We start from the raw sequence: 23,570 nt of genomic DNA, 5'->3' as shown, positions 1-23,570 counted from the left end.
ATCAGGCTGCAATTATGTACTGCAGCCCAGTATTTTCTTTGAATATTTTATCATTTAGCTGTTATATTTCCATTACAACATATTTCTTAAAGGGACAGTTTAGGCAAAATGAAACTTTTATGATTCAGAGAGTGCATGCAATTTTAAACAACGTTACAATTTACTTTTATCATCAAATTTGCTTTCTCTTCTTGGTATTCTTTGTTGAAAGCTAAACCTATTGGGGTCTTCACATTTTCACGGTCCCCATCAAGTAAAATGGGTCACCTTTTAGTGGGATTATTTAAAGGGACATTAAACCCAAATGTTTTCTTTCATGATTCAGGTAGCGAATACCATTTTAAACAATTTTCTAATTTACTTCTATTATCTAATGTGCTTAATTCTCTTGATATTCTTTCCTAAAAAGCATATCTAGATATTCTCAGTAGCATCTGATTGGTGGCTGTACATAGTATTACAGAGTATAAGTACAAAATAAGTTATTACTATCTTTTACATTTTAATAATAAGCTGACTCATATATATGTTTATATTTCAGCATGTAGAGTGTTAATGTATATTAGGTTATTGTCTCATCTCATATTTGCTGTGATATCTTTAATCAGGATTTAATCACTGCTGACATATTTGTTCAGCTTGTGTCCTTGCTCTTTGCTGTCCTCCAGTAAATTATGTATTTTCTTATCAGTGTAATTGCAACACATCATCCGTCAGTCAGGGGGATTTAAACTGATTTCTGGGTCCTGGTCAGCTTCAGACATCAGACACACATCCAGCTACAAACATTGTATATTCATAGAGCTCTGTATACAAGTAATCAATATAGCTGATATATATCAAAATTTACATGACTGAACTTCAATAGCATTTAGATATACTACATTAAAATCATACAATCAGACACACAGATAATACAAAATATAATACCAGTAACTACTCACAGAAATCCAGATCATTTGCATACATCTGATACACACAGATCTGACTTATTTTTGCTCAGTACTGATCCAAGACATGCTGCCTGCAACATTTAAATTGTGCGCTGGAATATCGTACAGACATCTTCGCAACATGACAGGTAATGTATGAAACATATTATAGTATATCTGGGGTGACATTATATGTTACTTTACAATGAAGCATGATGACTCTATGACAGTGATTTCTTATTTCAATCCTTAAACATTTTTCTTTCATAATTCAGATACAATTTTAAAATACGTTTCCAATTTACTTCTATTATCAAATTTGTGTGGTTCTCATGCTATTCCTTGTTAAAGAGCTATCCAGATAGGTAACATGCATATGTCTGCAGCACTACATGTCAGGATATAGTGCTGCCATCTAGTTCTCTTGCCTATGTATAACATTATTGCAAAACTGCTGCTAGATAGTGCTGCAGGCACATGCTTTTCAACAAAGGATAACAAGCAAACAAAGACATTACAAAGTACTTTGGAAAATTGTATTTTCTATCTGAATCACGAAAGACACATTTTGGCTTTAAATTAGCTTTACCCTTTTCTAATCAAGCAAGGAGAATTTTGGTGAGAACATTTAAAAAAAAAAAAGTGTAAAATTCATGACTTCACTTAAAAACTGAAATCAATCTAATAAGGATATCTTATACTTCTGATGCACAACGTTTATTCATTTATTTGATGCATTTTAAGCTTTTTAAAAAGGAAAATACAAAATAAAAATAATTGGTAGCGTTGTCACATTCTTCTAACATGAATATCATTTTGTATATTCTTTTCTTGCAGTTACAAAATTATTAGAATTACTCTACAAAAACCTCTGTAGAATTTAAGATTTGTTGTAATTTCAAGATTTATATTCTATGCCTATTCCTTCTGTATTTTATGCATGGAAGATATAACAACAATACAATCTAGGCATTTGCTTTACCAACATATCTCCAATTACCTAGTTAAAAAGTCATTAGGTACGATCACAGCATTTGCTGCATGCAACTAGACCAATAAAGGGACACTAAAGTCAAAATTAAACATTTTAATGATTCAAATAGAGCATGACATTTTTAAAAACTTTTCAGATTACATCTGCTATGAAATTTGCTTTGTACTCTTGGTATCCTTTGTTGAAAAGTAAACTAGGTAGGCTCATCGGATCTTAGGAGTATGAGCGTGTCATTAGATCTCAATGTGTGTTGCAACAACATTTGTATCAATGTTATACATTATTGCAAACACTGCTCCATAGAGTCATAAAGATAAGTGGACGCTTCTGAGCTTCTATTAAGCCTACACTATTTACTTTTTAACAAAATATACAAAGAAAATAATACCTAATTGATAACTGAAGATAAATTGGCAAGTTGTTTAAAATTGCATGTTCTGTCTAAACTATGAAATATTAATTTGATCTTTAATATATGTACCTGTCATCCATGCTCACATCTTATATTTTCTGTGCCTATATATTCATTAAATATGGCAGGGTTTCTTCGCACTTAGAACCCAATAATATGTTGTCTAAACCATACTAGTCTTGATCTGGCTTTATTTCTGTGGCAGTTTTCAACTGGAAAAATATATGCAATTTAGAAATAAAATGAATAGATATACTGTATATACCACAATCAGCAATATTTTAGTATTAATTAAAAATGATTTATCCAATAAAATGTTTATTTAGTGTATTTTTAGACTACATTACTGTGTAACTGCAAAAATATACGTCTAGCAATCATGGTGTGCATTTTAAGTAAACAAAAAAAAAAGAAAGAGAAAGGATCTTTAATTTTTGCATAGGTAAGTGCTGGCAAAAACATAATAGTATTAGTGTAGTTAGACTTAAAGGGACACTGTACCCAAATATTTTATTTTGTGATTCAGATACAGCATGCAATTTTAAGCAACTTTCTAATTTACTCCTATTATCAATTTCTCTTCGTTCTCTTGCTATCTTTATATGAAAAAGAAGGCATGTAAGCTTTTTTTCTAGGTTCAGAACTCTGGACAGCAGTTTTTGATTGGTGGATGCATTTATCCACTAATCAGCAAGGACAACCTAGGTTGTTCACCAAAAATGGGCCGCCATCTAAACTTACATTCTTCCATTTCAAATAAAGATACCAAGAGAATAAAGAACATTTGAAAATAGGAGTAAATTAGAAAGTTGCTTAAAATTGCATGCTCTATCTGAAGCACAAAAGAAAATATTTGGGTACAGTGTCCCTTTAAGCAATATAAATTTGTATTATAAGCTATAAAGCAAAGCTTTAACAAGTTTCTGTGCCTATATATTCAGAGGCACAGGTAACCAATGGATCTATGTATTTAGTTTGTTTACACCTGATCTATGATGATAGCTAACAAACTGCTATCATCTCATCAAAATCTGGTCATCTAATCCCTCATTTAAAAGTTGAGATTCACTTTATTCATTGAGGGGAGTTTAAGACGCTACTGATCACTCTATATCAGATCATTGTTTGATTAAAGGGACATGAAACCCAAATTTTTTCTTTCATGGTTCAGATCTATGCATATAATTTTAAACAACATTCCAGTTTACTTCTATTATTATATTTTCTGAATTCTCTTTGTATCCTTTGTTGAGGGAGCAGCAATGCACAATTGGAAACTAGCAGAACACATCAGTGGAGCCAATGATAAGAGGCATAGATGTGCAGCCACCAATCAGCAGCTAGCTCCTAGTAATGCATGACTGTTCCTGAGCCTACCTAGGAATTATTTTCAAGAAAGGATACATAGAGAACAAAACATATTAGATACTGTAAGTCAATTAGAAAATTGCATGCCATGGGGCCGATCTATCACGGCCCGAATGGGGCTGTATACCCCTGTTTCCATGTGAGCCTTCAGATCTCAAGACCACTGTTCTTTAATTCGTCCGCCGTCTCTGAGGCAGCGGACGGCAATCCGCCTGATCGCATACGATTGCGTTGATTGGCCGGGAATCTGCAGGGTGCAGCAACTGCTTGTGCAATGATAAATGCTGACATGATCGCTACAGTGGATCATGTCCACCAGACACATAATGAATCGGCCCCCATATCTGAATCATGAAAGAAAAAGTTTGTGTTTCATGTCCCTTAAAAAACACTCTAATTTGTACATTTATAATGTCATAAACAGAGTCAAATCAAACCTCACTCTTTCATATGTCTTATGCCTCTTTAGGTTGCAAGGGTGGGGAGTTTAAAGTTATTTTACTGCTTATTCTCAAAAATCTAATTCTAAAGACTTGTAAAGTCAGGGAGGCGTTTGGTCATGGTTCCCCATTTTTGGTTCAGCACCCTGAGTAGCGCTTGCTGATTGGTGGCTACATTTAGCCACCAATCAGCAAGTGCTACCCAGGTGTTAATCCAAAAATGGTCTGGCTCTTATCATAATAGGAGTAAATGAGAAAGTTGCTTAAAATTGCATGCTCTGTTTGAATCATGAAGGAACATTTTGGGTTTATTACTAGTCATTATTTTTAAGATTAAAAGTTTGATAAACCATGTTTAGCATGCCTCAACATATTTATTAGACAATTTAGTCCAGCAGAGTTCAATATTAGGTTAGACTTTAATTAATGGCTCACATTATAGACTCCAGGTGCTGAACCAAAGATGGACTGGTTCCTAAGCTTTACATTCCTGCTTTTTCAAATAAAGATGCCAAGAGAACAAAGAAAAATTGATAATAGGAATAAATTAAAAAGATTCTTAAAAATGCATGCTCTATCTAGATCATAACAGAAAAAATTTGGGTTCAGTATCCCTTTAATATAAATAAAATGGAAATTTTGGATTTCATATCCTTTTAAACTCTCATTAATTAAATCATTGTTTCTTTATTGTACTATTAAATGGAACACCCACCTTCTACCAAAGCAGTTTTGTTCTTATCCCTTATGCATTATATATATATTTAAGTTAGTTAAAAATAAAATGCAACAGAGTAGTATTACCTCTTAAGATCTTTATTTTAAAGGGACAGTCTAGTCAATATTACATTTTAAACAACTTTCCAATTTACTTTTATCATTGAATTTGCTTTGCTCTCTTGGTATTCTTTGAAGAACGCTAAACCTAGCTAGGTTCATATGCTTATTTCTAACCCGTTGAAATGCCTCTTTTCTCAGTACATTTTGACAGTTTTTAACAGTTAGACATTGCTAGTTCATGTGTGTCATAGAGATATCATTGTACTCACTCCAGTGGTGGAGTTATTTAAGAGTCAGCACTAATTGGCTAAAATGCATACCTATCAAAATAACTGAAATAAGAGTGCAGTCTGCAGAATTTTAGATACAAGGTAATCACAGAGGTAAAAAGTGTATTAATATAACAGTGTTGGTTATGCAAAACTGGGGAATGGGTAATTATCTATCTTTTTAAACAATAAAAATTCTGGAATAGACTGTCCCTTTAACATAACTTTCTTTTGGGATATTATTTTGCATTAAATTGGGTGTTGCTACATATTTAAAAAAACAAAAAAACAACAATGCATTTTTTTAAAAAAAAGTTATGGAGGTTTTTATACAATTTTGACCTAGTGCTTTTCACTTTAATCTACTTTATTTCTTCTAATTATGTTATATTATCCGTGTTTTCTATTAAGGTCTTAGAAAAACAGCTGCAGTGGCTCTTTCTCATGAACTGGAAAAGTTTGCCCTAGCTGGACCAGGGCCTAGTAAATGGATCAATCAAGTCCGAAGGAGAAGTTCCCTTTTAAGTAAGTTGTGTTTAAAAGGCAAATTTATGGAACTCAAGACTTACATATACCTTGATTCTGATTCTTTCCACAATTTAAAGATAATCAGTGCATATATTGCTAAAACACGCTGATAAACATTTGTCCTTTTTTCAGGTTCTAGACTTGATGAAAAACTGTACAGTGATGTTGAAATGTCGTATATTACACAAGGTGAAGAGGCCTTAAACAAATCAATGAGCATTTTAAGCAATCAGGATGGATGGAAGATAGAGATTACAGCGGTACTGCCATTTTTATAGAAATTAAATGTTTGCAGAAAAGATTTATAAATGTTATTAAAGGGACAGTTTACTCAAAAATGTTCTCCCCTTTAATTTGTTCCCAATGATCCACTTTACCTACTGGAGTGTATTAAATTGTTTACAAGTATTTCCATTACCCTTATCTAAGCATGTGAAATAGTTGATTTAGCCTGTGGTATCACCACCTATCCTGAAAGTTTTTGGCCTTAAAGGGACATTAAACCCCAAAATTTTCTTTCATGATTCAGATAGAGATTACAATTATAAACAACATTCCAATTTACTTTGATTATCTAATTTGCTTCATTCTTTAGATATCCTTTGTTAAAAAATATCAATGCGCATGGGTGAGCCAATCACATGAGGCAAATATGTGCAGCCACCAATCAAAAGCTACTGAGCCTATCTAGATATGCTTTTCAAGAAAAAATATCAAGAGAATGAAGCAAATTAGATAATAGAAGTAAATTAGAATGTTGTTTAAAATTGTATTCTCTATCTGAATCATTAAAGAAAAAAATTGGGTTTAATGTCCCTTTAAGGCCAAGCTGTGTAAACACAGCCAGCAGTAGAAAATACACTCCCAGTGGGGTATAGAAGCGATAAGGTAATAAAATGTTAATTTTCCATTGTTCTCTCCAAGTATTGGTGATTGGTTTACGGACAGATATAAGATAAAAAAGCATGTATATGTAGACAATGTGATAAAGTAATGAGATCTGATTATACCTACAAGCTTAACCCATTTTATTAGGTTGTAGCTTCAAAACACAAAGCCAGCTCATATACACAAATAAGCCTTAAAAAAGCGAATCTCATACATTTTATACTCTGCAGCTGGTAAAAATAGTAGTTGGAAACATAGTATTCTGTCCCTTTAAAGTTTATAGATGTAATTTAAAGTGATGGTAAAGATTCCACTTTATATAATTAGATCCTGAATAGGACCAATATTTTCGATGGACTTTAATTCATCCATTCTAATGAAGATGTGCTATAACTTACTCCAATCAGCGCTCTAGCCGTATGGGGAGAGCGCTGATTGGACAACAATTAAAACCTTTAGCTCACAGAAAAATTGACTTTTGAAGTGGGCAGTATTTGAATTATATATCTATTTTAAAAAGTAAGGTATAGTGCATCTTCATTACAACTGATGAATTAAACTCCATCTAAAATATCACTAACATTCCAGATATAAGTAATTTAGTAATTTGTATATTTTCAGGAATACCAGGTGTCACCATCCAAAGCAGCTAGTTAAAGGACCACTCAATGCAGTAGAATTGCATAATTAACAAGTGCATAATAAAAAGACAATGATTTAACACCTACTCTGAATTTTAAATAAGCAGTAGATTTTTTTCTGGCAAATTTATTTCCCCCCCATTTTCCTGCCCCCTGTATCATGTGACAGACATCAGCCAATCACAAACTAGTATACGTATACCCTGTGAGCTTGTGCACATGCTCAGTAGGATCTTGTTCCCCAGAAAGTGTGAATACAAAAAGACTGCAAAATTTGATAATGGAAGTAAAATTGGAAATTGTCTTAAAACTGCATTTCTGAATCATTAAAGTTTATTTTGACTTGAGTGTCCCTTTAAGAAGACTTTGCAGATTTAGCTAGTTAGAAAATGTGTCCACTTTTCTCTTTCTAGACTCTCTCATTTATGATTGCTATCCATGATAGAAATATCAGTAGTATCCAACTCCTTACTGACTGTCTCTTTGCCTTCTTTATCTATCCTTCTACTGAGCTCTAAGAAATATAAGAGGATCACTGAGAGAGAATTTTAGAGCAGTGCTTATATTCTGAAATCTGCATATTTCATAGTACAATGGCAAATGAGATAGAATCTTAGTTTGTCTTTCTTTTGTTTAGGGCACATACACAGCACACATATCCTTTATTAATCAGACTATTATATGTAAGCTAACACAGCACACATATCCTTTATTAATCAGACTATTATATGTAAGCTTACACAGCACACATATCCTTTATTAATCAGACTATTATATGTAAGCTAACACAGCACACATATCCTTTATTAATCAGACTATTATATGTAAGCTTACACAGCACACATATCCTTTATTAATCAGACTATTATATGTAAGCTAACACAGCACACATATCCTTTATTAATCAGACTATTATATGTAAGCTAACACAGCACACATATCCTTTATTAATCAGACTATTATATGTAAGCTAACACAGCACACATATCCTTTATTAATCAGACTATTATATGTAAGCTTACACAGCACACATATCCTTTATTAATCAGACTATTATATGTAAGCTTACACAGCACACATATCTTTTATTAATCAGACTATTATATGTAAGCTTACACAGCACACATATCCTTTATTAATCAGACTATTATATGTAAGCTTACACAGCACACATATCCTTTATTAATCAGACTATTATATGTAAGCTTACACAGCACACATATCCTTTATTAATCAGACTATTATATGTAAGCTTACACAGCACACATATCCTTTATTAATCAGACTATTATATGTAAGCTTACACAGCACACATATCCTTTATTAATCAGACTATTATATGTAAGCTAACACAGCACACATATCCTTTATTAATCAGACTATTATATGTAAGCTTACACAGCACACATATCCTTTATTAATCAGACTATTATATGTAAGCTTACACAGCACACATATCCTTTATTAATCAGACTATTATATGTAAGCTTACACAGCCTATTGCAAAGAAAGACTTAATTTTCAACACAATGAGATGTCAGAAAGTGCATAATTGGAAGGAACTTTTAAATAGTTTTATAAAGATCTATTATTTTAAAAACTATGGCCTTTAGATTACTACTAGAGAGAAAAATATTAGTTGCAAACCAGAAATAATATATTTCTCAAGAAGGTTAATAATGGTAAATTAGCTCGCTCTCACTATTCTCTATTCTCCCCCCAAAAATCAATTGTTAAAATAAAGAAGCCTGTAATAAAAAAATAATACAAATAAGGCAGTGCTCAATTGAGCTGTTAGGCATTTACAGCATATGTGCGTATGCTGCAGAAAAACTAATCACTTTTACTAGAAGCATTTTTGCTTATTGAATGTACATTTTTATTTTGACCTTTCTATCCCTTAAATCAATCATGCTTTTATTTTTGTGCTCATATTAGTATTATGTCAGTGCTCTTAGGAAATTCTAGGGTCAATTCTATCAGATAGTATGAGTGCACTTAATCCCTTACATAATAGATTTCTTAGGGGGTAACTGAAAAACTTATGTCAGATTTCTTGATAGCTAGACCAATGGTGCACTAAGCCTCTCTTTAAATAGTGGAGTTCTTTACTTACTTTTATACTATTGTATTGAATTAAGCACTGCACAGTACATATATGCACACTAAAAAATGTCTGCTGTGTTAAGATTCTCTGTTTAACAATTTTCACCACCCACTTGTAATATAATATCTAATCTTTTAGTTGTGCTCCACTTGTAATCTAGCCCTATATCTTAGAGGGACAGGAAACCCCAAAATGTTCTTTCATTATTTGAATAGAACATACAATTTTAAACAACTTTCCCATTTACTTATAACATTTGCTTCAATATCTTGTTGTCCTTTGTTGAAGGAACAACATTGTACTACTGACAGCTAGCTGAACACATCTAGTTAGCCAATCACAAGAGAAAAATATATGAAGGCACCAATCAGTACCTAGCTCCACTAGTGTAGAATATGTGCATATTCTATTTCAATTTGGGATACCAAGAGAACAAAGTACATTTGAAAATAGAAGTGAATTTAAAAGTGTCTTAAACTTATATGCTCTATCTGAATCAAGCAAGTTTAATTTAACACTTTCCTATCCCTTTAAACAAAATAAAATACTTTTTAGACAGGAGTATATATATATTTTTATTTCAGTTTTTCTTGATAGCTTGTATATTTTATCTATTTGTAATCTAAATGCCTGCTTCAATCTCATTTTTAAATTTGTAGGAAAATGGAGATAAAGTTCTAAGTAAGGTTCTCCCAGATATCGGCAAAGTCTTCAAATTGGAGGCAGTGGTTGAGCAGCCCTTGGACAATGTTTATAATGAACTGGTAGATAAGATGGAGAAAATGGGGGAGTGGAATCCTAATGTCAAAGAAGTCAAGGTAGGAATTTTTAAAATAATCATGGATCTATATGTCTGTATTTTATTATTAAATGTTTTTATGGGTATCTTTACCCTTTGTATATGTTAGACACCAAGTCATCTATGACAGTGGTGGGCAACTAGCTGCCCTTAGATTTCCTATTTTTGCCCAGAGAAAAAAAAAGATATTCTTTATTTTACTTCAAAGAAAATCCAGCTGAACAACTTAAACATAGTAACATAGTAGATAAGGTTGAAAAAAAAGACCGAAGTCCATCAAGTTCAACCTATACAAATCTAAAATACTTACAAAAATCTCCAGTTAAGCTTAAATAACCCCACTAAAAGGTGACCAATTTAATACTAGCAATCATATCCATATTTTTAAATGTATCTAGGGAGGTAGTGAATGCCAATGCATTCACTACCTCCTTTGGTAATGAGTTCCACAATTTTATTGCTCTTACAGTGAAAAAACGTTTCTGTTGCAGGAGATTAAATCTCCTTTCCTCCAATCTTAAATTGTGACCTCTTGTCAGAAACCATTTTCTTGCTTTTGCCATCTCTGTATATGGGCCGTGAATATATTTATATAAAGTAATCATGTCACCTCTCAAGCGGACAGTAAACAGTTTGAGATTTAGTTATGTATAATAAAAAAAACTTCAATATATTTTAATTTATTTTGCTCCATTTTCATGTAATTTAGCTCTGAAAATTGAGTAATTTCTAACTCTCCGACCCTAAAAGCACCATGCTGACTTCTCAAGACAATAACACTGATACATATCTGTAAATAATTGACTTTAACTGATAACAACTGCAAAACAACTGCATTTACTACCTTTACAACAGGGACTTAGCCTTGATGTCTCTAGACTAAAGCACATATTGGCTCCTCCAAATAAGGCAAACAATTTAGAGGACCAAAATCTGCATGGTTTTACTTCAGGGAGATCATGTCAGACTAATCTAATTGACTTCTTTGATTATGTAACAAAAGTATTAGACAAGGGTAGAGCACTTGATGTAGCATATCTAGATTTCAGCAAAGCATTTGACACCGTCCCACACAACAAACTAATTCACAAACTGTATCTCCTTGGTCTAGACTCAAAAATTGTGAACTGGGAGGAATGCTGGCTTAAGGACAGAAAATAAGTGTCTTAGTAAATGGAGTACATTCAGCAGAGGGGGCTATTACTAGTGGTGTTCCTCAGGGGTCAGTTCTGGGGCCTGTTTTGTTTAACATATTTAACTGTGATATCAGCAATGGGCTACAGGGGAAAGTATGTCTGTTTGCAGATGATACAAACATTTGTAACAGAGTGGATGTTCCAGGGGGGTTAGAGAAAATGAGAATTGATTTACAACAATTGGAGGATTGGACAAAATTACTGGGATCTAAAGTTTAACACAGCAAAGTGTAAAATGATGCATTTAGGGAAGAAAAATCCAAATGTTAATTACATTCTCAATGACACTTTACTGACTGTTACAAATGAGTAACAGGACTTGGGAATTATTATTTCAGCTGATTTAAAATTTGGTAAATAATGTAGTAATGCAGCAAATAAGGCCAGCAGAATGCTTGGATGTATTGGTAGAGGTATTTGCAGCAGAAATAGTAAGGTTCTTATGCCACTTTATAGATCATTAGTTAGGCCTCATCTTTCTTGAGTATTGTGTGCAGTTCTAAAGGCCATATCTTCAGGAGGATATTAACGAACTTGAATCTGTGCAAAGGAGGGCTACCAAAATGGTACATGGTCTAAAAAATAAAACTTACCAAGATAGGCTCAATTACCTAAATATGTATAGCTTAGAGGAGAGAAGGGAAAGAGGTAATATGATAGCAACTTTCAAGTACGTTAAAGGGCTTAGTAAAACTGAGGCTGTGGGTATTTTACATAAAATGGAAAATTCAAGAACAAGGGCTCATGAGCTCAAGCTAAAGGGTAGTAGATTCATGAGTAATTTAATGAAGCACTTCTTTACAGAAAGAGTGATTGATTTATGGAATAAACTTCCTCAAGAGGTAATAATGACAAGCACTGTGGGGGACTTTAAAAATGCCTGGGACAAGCATAAGGTTTTCCTACGAACCAGATAAGTTTATACTTTTAGGTAATATCGGGCAGACTTGCTAGGCCCATGGCTCTTATCTGCCATCAATATCTATGTTTCTATGAACAAGTCTCACGTTCCAATGGGCGTGGCCTAACATATTTTGTAAGGTCCTCCTCACTTCGTCAGGGGAGATACAAGCCTGCAAGGTTCACATGGGAGATCCCCAATAAATCCTGAGACTGTGCCTTTAGCTGAATGCTGAATACGCTACACATACCTCATATTTGTTTGAGGGTTGTAAATGTGAGTGCTTTTTACATCTTTTTTGTATTAAAATATGGTATATGACAAGGTGTGTGACTAGGAAGAGCTCAAAGGTGTATATACATATACATGTGTTTAATTTTGTATATGTGTATGTATATATGTGAATGTATGTATGTGTGCACATACATATGTAAACATGCATATAGCTTTCTACACATATATACATAAATATATACAAATATACACCTTTGAGCATTCCTCAGTCAAACACCTTGTCTCTCAAACTAGATCAGGTACACATCTCATATCACTGCAAAACTCAAAGCCCTGGGTATTCACCAGCTCTCACAGACAGCTGTACAGCTCCCAGAAATTCAGGCAGATAACCCCAAACCAGTCTGGGTGCAAAGCCCATAGGAAATGTTACAAAAAATAATAATAATACAATGATGTGTACCTGATCCAGTTTTAGAGCAAAGTCAATTTCTGTGTTTTGTATGTGTCTTGGGAAATTACATAGGGATGTGTCACCCTTGTATGTATCTCAGTTTTTTTTATTGAAAGCATGCATTGTTTGGCTGTAGGTTAGGGGCCTAAGAAGGAAGATCTGACCTCCAGATTTTAAGGCACCTGTATCTTTTGCTTTTGACTTGAATAGGAACACTTTTGATTTAACATGAGCGGTGTTAACATTCAATAGTGCTAATATTTTTGCACTCCACTTGTAATTTAGGCCAAAATACCTATGTTTTTTTCTTCTTCATGATGGGTTGCGGCTCTCTTCAACTACTGTTAAAAAAAAATGTGATTTGTGAGGATATTGAAATTGGTGAGCTAATAAATAAACTTATCTTGATGGTATATGTTTAATAAGAGGATATATGCCTAGAGTATTCTGGGGCTGTATATGATTTCTGATACCATTTGAAACAAACATTATTAAAAAAGGACATAAAACTGCAAAAAGAAAATACTCTATTGTGTTAGATCATTTTAAAGTACAGAAAATCCTGCCAACCGGAGCGCTCACATAAGTCTCTGATGCATAGAATTCTCCAGGCTACAGCACAATGGAGCGTGGGCGGGAACTACCTCCCTCTAGGTCCAATTGCAAATGCTGCTTACGAGCGTGTCTGCTCCACACACCAGAAAAGTAAACACACATCCAGGAAAGAAAGTGCACTGTGCAATCGTGGACATAAAATCCAAAGAGTTTATTCTGATATTAAAAGCATAAAGGTCAGTATAAAAAAGTAATCAGGTTGATGAACAGGTACACAACACTGTGATCGCTGCAGTAATCAAGTGCGCATGCGCACAAAACGTTCCTGCCTTGTGTACCTGTTCATCAACCTGATTATTTTTTTGTACTGACCTTTATGCTTTTAATATCGGAATAAACTCTTTGGATTTTATTATATGTCCATGATTGCACAGTGCGCTTTCTTTCCTGGATGTGTGTGTTAGATCATTTTATCTGGTGACCCAGCTAACTCTCTGTATTGAATTGCTCCAGAGCCAACATTATAATGTCTTTTTTAGCAAATTATAGAAAATAAATTGAAAAGTCTCTTAGAATTGTGTGCTCTCTGTGTTTCTCAACTGCGGTCCTTAAAGGGCCATGATACCCACATTTTTTCTTTCATGATTTAGAAAGAGAATGCATTTTTAAACATCTTTCTAATTTACTTCTATTATCTAATTTGTTTTATTCTCTTGATATTCTTTGCTGAAAAGCATATCTAGATATGCTCAGTAGCTGCTGATTGGTTGCTGCACATAAAAGTCTCATGTTATTGGCTCACCCATGTGCATTGCTTTTTCTTCAAATAAGGATATCTCAAAAATGAAGCAAAATAAATAATAGAAGTAAATTGTAATGTTGTTTAAATTTGTATGTTCTATCTGAATCATGAAAGAAAGATTTTGGGTTTAGTGGCCCTTTAAGTACCCCCCACAGGCCAGGTTTTTTTTTATAGCTGAACCAGTCCACAGGTGACATAATCAGCTGATGGGTACTGATCAGCTGATTGCTTCATCTGTGCACTGGCTCAGCTATAATGACAACCTGACCTATTGGGGGTACTTGAGGACCGCAGTTGAGAAACACTGCTCTATCTCAACCAAGCAATTTTAATTTTGACTTTCATATCCTTGCAAAGGGGAGCAAAGCACTACTGGGAGCTAGCTGACCAAATCAGCTGACCCAATGACAAGAGTGCATAGCTACCAATCACCATCTCACTTGCAGTATTGCATTGCTTCTGAGCCTACCTATTTATTTATTGAAAAAAGGAAAAAGGTAAATTTGCAATTAGAAGTTAATTAATAAGTGTCTAAAACTTGCATGCTCTATCTGAACCATAAAGGTTTTATTTTGACTCCCCCGTGATTGGCACCCATTACCTGTTCCCAATGCCAGTCTCTGAGTATACATAACTATGTGTACTCACCGTGCATGCTCTTGAGTGACAAGTGACTGGGTGCAAAATGTCCGTCTCACAGTTAAAATACCATATACGAGCATTTTTAAACATTGTTTATAACTTCATTTTCTTTTAGATTTTTTAAAAATCTACATAAAACCAAGTGCAGGAGGAATGCAATAGCATAATCTACACTTTTATGGCCCTTGTAAAAATATAAAGTACATTGTGGCAAACTAAAATGTCTTAACCGCTTTAATGCAGATGACAAAGTGTTCTCATCATTCACATCAAGGCCTACGTGTGCATTGTAAGGCGTTGCCTTCATGCAGGGGAATCACCAAACACAAGTTGTTTTAGGTGATTCCCCCCACTACAGGCCAGGGATTGATGGCGGCCTAGTGGCCTTCAATGGGAGTGCCTGTAACATTGCCACACACACAGGGTGAAGTCACAAAGGGACCTAGTCACAGTAGCGGCAAGGGAGCTGGATGAGGGGGAGGTTAATCAACCCTCATAATCTCAGCTCCCTTAGCAGCTACAGACAATTAAGGCCCCTCATTTGAAAGAGAATCACAAGTTCTTTCAAATGGTGGTGGTCTTGAAATTCACCAAGCCCCCCCACAAATAAACATGGGTTTCACTAGGGACACATGATAAAAAAATATATAAAATGTGTATGGACCCTTAAAGGACCACTAAATACAGTAAAACTGCATAATTAACAAGTGCGTAATAAAAAGACAATGCAAGAACACAAAAGCAGTAGTATTTCTTTGTGGCAAATTTATTTTTGTTCACCGAATTGCCAGCCAACAGCCAATCACAGACTAGTATACTTATATTCTGTGAGATTGTGTCTCGAAAAATGTGCATATAAAATGATGTGCAAAATTGAAATGGAAGTAAATTGGAAAGATTTTTAAAATTGTGTGCTCTTTCTGAATTATGAAAGACTTTATTTCTACTCTGACACTTTGTATACTTACATTCTTCTTTTTTTATTAGAGCAGTCAAAAACAGAGTACTCTAATTGTATTTATTAATTTATTTTGATACAAAGAAGAAAAACATTTTCACAATAAACGGTATAACTAGTCCAACTGAACAAGTTTCTTAAACATCATATGCAAAGTATATGCAAAAATACTTTGCCAGTTGTAATACTTTCATGTCATAAGATACATAGGGAAAAACAAAGGAAAGGGGGGGGATTGATAACAGGGGGCTCCCACTTATGGCCTCACTCCCATAGGGGTTCACTTAGCTGGTCATCTATATCTATGATTTTGGTCATATCAAGATCTTACCGAATAGTAATATAGAAGTGTAACCATGGTAAGTCGATTTCCAGTAGAACTTAATGTGGAATATGGATTTCTTATTTAGGGCTAAATTACAAGTGGTGCTAACTGAACTGTTGCGAGCGTCTGAAGTATTACAAGTTGAAAGTAAACGCGCTTGCGTAATTAAATTTAAAGCGTGTTGTGATAATGTGACTTCAGAGCTCTGGTTAACTGTAACACTTGACAACAAAAGTTGCACACCACAAATAAATGTCAAAGTACAGTTACACTCATTACACTCATAACAACACTAATAAAAAATATAGAAAAAAAATATTGCATAAAAAACATCATATATGTGGAAATATTTATTAATGAATAAATAGAACATTGTCTTCTATGTGAAGAACATTGGAATGTGAAATATTAATACAATACAAGCACTGTGTGTGTGTGTGTGTATATATATATATATATATATATATATATATATATAGGAGCATCCAGCAAACCTATAAAACAGCATAAACATGCTTAGAGCTGAACTGATAGACTTTGAAAAGGGCATTGTCGTTCTTCTGTAATTCCCATAATACACTGAGTACCGGAACTTTTTTTTTTTTAACAAAAAAGCACTGTGTGTGTGTGTGTGTGTGTATATATGTATATACATAGGGGAACATCCGGCAGACCTATGAGACAAATTTTTCTTTCATGATTTAGGTAGAACATACAATTTTAAACAACTTTCCAGTTTACTTCTATTATCAAATTTGCTTTATTATCTTGGTATAATTTGTTGAAGGAGCAGGAATGCACTACTGGTTTCTAACTGAACACAAGGGTGAGCCAATGACAATCTGTATATGTATATAGGCAACCACCAATCAGCAGTTAGAATCTACGTTTCTTTGCTGCTCCTGAGCTTACCTAGATAAACCTTTCTGCAAAGGATAACAAGAGAAGGAAGCAAAATAAACAAATTGGAAAGTTGTTTAAAATGTTATGCTCTGTCTAAATCATGAATGTCTAGTTATGACTTTACTGTATCTTTAATTTTGTACATGTAAAGTGCAGTTTCGTTTATGTCCCTTGAGACAGGTTTTTTTTAATAGACAACTATCATAGAAATAGCTTACTAAAAAAAGCCAGGTATTGCTAGATACTGACAGGTAGAGACCTCATATACTTTGTATTGTATATGCTATAGCATTGCTGTGTTGTTACCCTTTTCACTCTGTATGTGTCTTTAGGGCTTGTAAAATACTCTATAATCTTCTAATAGAATAAAAAATTCTAGTGAAAAGCTTAAAAGTTACATATATGTCCGATACCTGGGGGCCCAAGTGATAATGTTAAAGGGACAGTAAAGTCATAATTAGACATTCATGATTTAGACAGAGCATACAATTTTAAACAACTTTCCAATTGACTTCTATTGTTTAATTTGCTTCCTTCTCTGGTTATCCTTTGCTCAAGGGTTTATCTATGTAATTTCAGGAGCAGCAAAGAACCTAGGATCTAGCTGCTGATTGGTGGCTGCATGTGTTTAGGTAGAAACCAATAGTGCATTGCTGATCCTTCAACAAATGAATGAAGGAAATTTTATAATAGAAGTAAACTGGAAAGTTGTTTAAAATTGTATGTTCTACCTAAATTATGAAAGAAAATTTTTGGGTTTCATGTCTCTTTAACTTTTTGGTCCCCATTTAGCCCTAAACATTATGTCCCCCTATCCCCCAAACCAAAATTAACCTCTAGAGCTGCCTTTCCCCTAGCACATTAAATCCTTAATGGCAATGCCCAGGTGACCACCAGCGCAACGTACATTTTAATGCCATGAATCCCCCCCCCTGCAAGTAAGCCTTACTAGTTAACCCTATAAAAATAGAAGACCAGCAGCACTGTGGATTTAATGCCAATATTCAATTTTATTCCAGCATAGAGGGAACAAGTAATGATCACTTTTCTTGCCTTCTGCCCTTAGTCATGCCTAATGATGACATGACTAAGGGCCCATAACGTGGCCATTACTTGTTCCCTCTATGCAGGAATAAAATTGAATCTTGGAATTGAATCCACAGTGCTGCTGGTCTTCTATTTTTATATTGATTTCTGTGGTGCACGTGAGTAAAGAAGGAAAGTGCTGGGCAGTGTGATTGACTGTTTGTACTAGTTAACCCTATGACATGTCCAATAAACAAAAATTAAATTGCTTTCTTTATAGATACTCCAGAAGATTGGGAAGGACACTGTGATAACCCACGAGAGAGCAGCAGAGACTCCTGGGAATATTGTTGGCCCAAGGGATTTTGTGAGTGTAAGATGCAGCAAAAGAAGAGGCTCCACCTGCATCCTAGCAGGAATGTCAACAAGATATGGAGGCATGCCAGAGCAGAAGGGATATATAAGGTGTGCTTAGTAATTAAATAGTGCATTGTATCCATATGAAAACTCCTACATAAATGTAAAAACAAACTGCTAAACAAGTTTGTTTATTTGACTTACTGCCCCGTCATGTATTAAGCCACTGCATAAAAGTTAATCTCACAGGGGAAAAGGGCCATGACACACATAGATTGATTGATTCTCTCTTAGTTTTTTGGAGTGCTGACACAGGAGTTTGCTGGGAGCATCTGTTTTCCCTATTTTTTTTTTCAGTTTTAACATATGAGCCAAGATTACAAGTGGAGCGGTGATTATTTTATTATAGTATATGTATACTATAAAATAAATACCACTCAACATTTATTCCATCCCTAACACTTTACTTCATGTCTCTAGGCCCTTTTTCAGTGCTACACAACTCACTATCAGTGAGGTCAGCGTGGCCTCCCAATTTCCACTAAAAGTATAGGGCTCACTAAAAAATTCTCTCTTAAATTCTCTGCTTAATATCTTTAGCCATATACTTGTAATATCAGATTATGCGCTATTCTTAGCGCAGGGTCACAGTATGGATAGTGCGCCCTGCACTGTCAATAGCAGGCCACTTGTAATCAAGGTCTATATATAGACCTCTAAGGAGTCAATTTATTAAATGCTAGGCGGACATGATTCACTGTAGCAAATCATGTCCGCCCGGCATCGGTAAATGCCAACAGCATACGCTGTCGGAATTTAACATTGCACAAGCATTTCTTGTATCTGATCGTGATGATTGCAAGTCTTACGACCTCTGTTTCTTAACTTCTGTTTCCGAGGAGCTGGAAACTACGGGGGTAGATAGCAGCATCCGCTGGATATTAAATCTACCCCTAAGTGCTATTATTGTGAAGTGAAAGCATCCAGGAGCAACAATAGTCCAGCCCCACACAAAAAGAGTGGAGCTGTAGAGAGCTGAAGCTCATAACACATAAAAATCATCTGTTGCATCAATCATTACAGAGTTCCAAACTGCATCTGAAAGCAACATCAGCAGAAGAAATGTGTGTCAGGAGCTTCATGAAATAGGGTAGCTGTACACAAGCCTCACACCAGCATGCTCAGTGCCAAGCGGAGGCTGGAGTGGTGTAGTGAGCACGAATCACTGGATGCTGGAGCAGTGTAAATGTGTTGTCTGGAGTGATGAATCACAATTTACTATCTGCCAGTCTGATTAAACATTCTGGGTATTGCGGATATCATGAAATTGCTACCTACTGGATGCACAGTCCCTATTAGGCATAAATTCCCGCAGACATACTCCAAAATTTTGTAGAAAGCTTCCCAGAAGCTGTTATAGTTGTAAATGGGGGTCAACCCCAGATTATTGTCCATGGTTTTGGAATGGGTTTTCCAATAAGCTCATATAGGTGTGGCGGTAAGTTATCAAGACTATATAGTATATATGTGTGTGTGTGTATATATATATATATATATATATATATATATATATATATATATATATATATATATATATATGAATGTATGTATGTATATATATATGTATATATATATATATATATATATTTGTATATATATATATATATATATATGTATATATATATATATATGTGTATATGTATATATATATGTATATTTATATATATGTGTATATGTATATATATATGTGTATATGTATATATATATATATATATGTGTATATATATATATATATATATATATACACACACAAACACATATACCCCCTAGATTGATTGAGGTTACCAAAGGGCTAGTAATTGCTGAAATATAGGGAAGTGAAAGCATGTTTACAAATTTATATATTTTTCTTTATATACAAATTCTGACTTTATTATTGTTTAAGCGACATGTTGACTCTAATGATAAAGCTTTGCATCATCTCAAATGTCTTTTCAGGGCAGAGAATGGTCCAACTTGTATGGTTCTTCATCCAGTGGTTGAAGACCCTTCAAAAACAAAATTAACCTGGCTTCTCAGTATTGATCTAAAGGTATTTATTACATTTTTAATTATGTTTTACATTATTTTATTCACTCTGAATTAGTAAATAATTTAGTATGAGATAAAAAAAAATGTGTTGCCCCATGAAATGATTACATGCATGATTATTATTTTTATCATTATTATTTTATTATTAAAACATAAATCACATATTGGAAGTTAACCAATTTTGATTTTGACAGCGGTATTTAACGCAATATTTAACAGTGCATCTTTGGTAAAAACAAATATGTTAAAAAGAAAAAGATGGTGTAAAAAACAGCAAACAACTTACTTGTTTTCTTGCAAAATTAGCACTTAGAAATTCTCAATGTAGTCACTGCCCCCAGTGTGTTAAGAGCAGAGGATTTTCAAAACCTACTTTGTTATTCTGTCAGTTCTGGGCATGAGCAAATCTGACTCCCTGTTACCTAAGTCTGTTCACTAGCCTAGAAGTTTTATGACATCAGGCTAAGATAAAAGACCTCCTCCTTTATGTAGTGCTGTGACAGGAGCACAAATGTATTATATAAAAAAAAAGAGCATGCAATTTTAAACAACTTTCCAGTTTACATCTATTATCTAATTTGCGTAATTCTCTTCATAGCCTTTGTTGAAAAGCATATCTAAATAGGCTCAGTAGCTGCTGATTGGTGGCTGCACATAGATGACTTGTGTGATTGACTTACCCATGTGCATTGCTAATTCGTCAACAAAGGATACTTAAACGGAAATGAATGTTATAATTAGACATTCATGATTTAGACAGAACATACAATTTTAAACAACTTTCAATTTAGTTACATTATTTAATGCTTCCTTCTTTTGTTATCCTTTGCTGAAAGGTTTATAGAGGTAAGCTCAAGAGCAGCAAAGAACCTAGGTTCTAGCTGCTGATTGGTGGTTGCATATATATATATACCAATTGTCATTGGCTCCTCCATGTGTTCAGTAAGAAACCAGTAGTGCATTGCTGATCCTTCAACAAATGATACCAAGAGAATGAAGCAAATTTGCTAATAGAAAACTGGAAAGTTAAACTCAAAAAGAAAGAGATGTAATGGAACTACCTCTCCAAAAAGAATACACTTAAAGCACTCAGGGGGCACAGAAAAGGGTAAGTCTTATAAATTACAGCTGATATCATACTAGAAATAATATCAAGTGGGAGAACAATACACATACAGTTAAAATATAAACTAAAATAAATAAAAACACACTTGGGTACTTTACGTAGTGTATTTGTTAGGTAACTAAAAGTAGGGTGTGTAGGGTGCTGAATGTAGGGTGTGTAGTAAAGGATATGCTTACTACTGTACTTCTTCAGGTAATACTAGCACTGAGGTTAATTGTCGTAGGTTTATTGCCACCACTGTTTATGATCACGTCTATACAGTTAGGATGTATTGATAATACTATTATAATTATTGTTCATAAAGGCTAACACTAGTAATGTCCCTGTGGATAACAATCTAGTATCACCCCTGATTGGTTAATCTTGTAAATATAGCTCTGTTTGTACTTTATAATCGTAGCAGTTCATCAGCTGTGGACTAGATACCTCGTGATTGATTTACAATGTTGCCATATGCCAGTGACAGGTAGTTCCGGACCTTGTAGTATTGTGCTATTATGGTGCACAATTGGAACAGTAATCCCGTGGCTTATTTGTGAGGAGATATACTGTTTTTGAATAGCACTAATGGTACTAGTCTTGTTAGTAATATTAAGCAGCTTGTATCGCTCCTATTAGGTTATCAGGATTATAATGGTAGCTAGTGTGTATAAATGGTAATATTAACAGTCACTATAAAGTAGATCAATCCTGATTAGATTACAATGTTTTCTGTTGCTGGTCACAAGTGGTTCTAAAATTGCCTAGGAAAACATCCCGTTATGGTTTTAAATCTAGTCTATCTTTGACTTTATAAGCTGTGATATACCACTTATATTTTGATAGATTTACTGGTGATAGTTTACTTGGTACGCTTGTTAATCTACCTACATTTCTAAAAACATATGCCCAAAGCTTTTAAGTGGAATTATAAGTGAGGCCAGTGCTAAATAGTTTTAACAATTAGAGTTCACATATACCCTGAAAAGATACGGTGAAAAGATACGGTGAAAAGATTGCCGCTTTCAGTACATTTAGCATTTGATGGTGCCATATCATTATGGTTTAACAATTAATACGGTTATATATGCACACTACAGTAAAAGTAAAGTAGCCTAAGGCTATCTAAAAACACAGGAGCTCCTAAGACTCCTCACCAATGCCCTATCGTCCCTAACATGTTTCGCCGGAAGTCGGTTTACAAAACATTTAAGGAGTGCCATTGGTATAAACTGGAAAGTTGTTTAAAATTGTATGTTCTGGCTAAATCATGAAAGAAAATGTTTGGGTCTCCTGTCCCTTTAAAGAATGAAGCAAATTAGAGAATACATTTTTTTAAAACAGCATTACAATTTACTTATATTACCTATCAGAATCATGAAAGAAAATTGTAGTTTTTTCATGTCCCTTTAAATAAATGAATAATACATATAGCAATTATTTTTATTATGTATAAGCAATGAAACAGACTTTTTAGCATCCCTTCTAAAATTAATGAAGGGAAAAAGAGTTGTGTTGGGAGATTTGTATTTGGTATCTTAATGGTGTTGTGAGTTCAAAAGAGATGAATGCAGGAAATGGCTTGCTGGTGTTTGCTTCAGGATTTATCATGCCACTGGATATAGGAAGGCAGACTGTAGCATGATTCCAAAACAGCAGGCTTATGGGTTTGGTTGGATTTTTAAAGGGACAACCTACACCTTAGTCATCTAAAAGTCTTACTTTAGATTAAGCTGCAAATATCCTCCTGCACCCCCTTTCTATATCATGCAGCAGTAACAGTATTAGTTCATTTAAAGTTACTTTTATTTCTGGTCACTTTGAAATGGCTGCCAAGCTCTGCCCACTGATGACATCACAATC

The 23,570-nt window shown here is 34.1% G+C and overlaps 1 protein-coding gene across 1 annotated transcript in view; it reads left to right on the top strand.

The window, feature by feature from the left end:
- The first annotated feature begins 1,017 nt into the window (after positions 1–1,017).
- STAR (steroidogenic acute regulatory protein) overlaps positions 1,018–23,570 on the top strand; it is a 41,049-nt gene continuing 18,496 nt past the window's right edge. The window contains exons 1-6 of the mRNA XM_053719419.1: positions 1,018–1,081; positions 5,607–5,720; positions 5,856–5,983; positions 10,019–10,177; positions 18,435–18,619; positions 20,510–20,603. Of these exons, the coding sequence (XP_053575394.1) occupies positions 1,018–1,081; positions 5,607–5,720; positions 5,856–5,983; positions 10,019–10,177; positions 18,435–18,619; positions 20,510–20,603 (744 nt within the window). The remainder of the gene's footprint in view (positions 1,082–5,606; positions 5,721–5,855; positions 5,984–10,018; positions 10,178–18,434; positions 18,620–20,509; positions 20,604–23,570) is intronic.

Source organism: Bombina bombina, chromosome 6 (assembly GCF_027579735.1).
Source record: "Bombina bombina isolate aBomBom1 chromosome 6, aBomBom1.pri, whole genome shotgun sequence".
Classification (NCBI taxonomy): domain Eukaryota; kingdom Metazoa; phylum Chordata; class Amphibia; order Anura; family Bombinatoridae; genus Bombina; species Bombina bombina.
The sequence above is the reverse complement of the archived record's forward strand: the minus strand, read 5'-3'. Positions and strand labels throughout refer to the sequence as shown.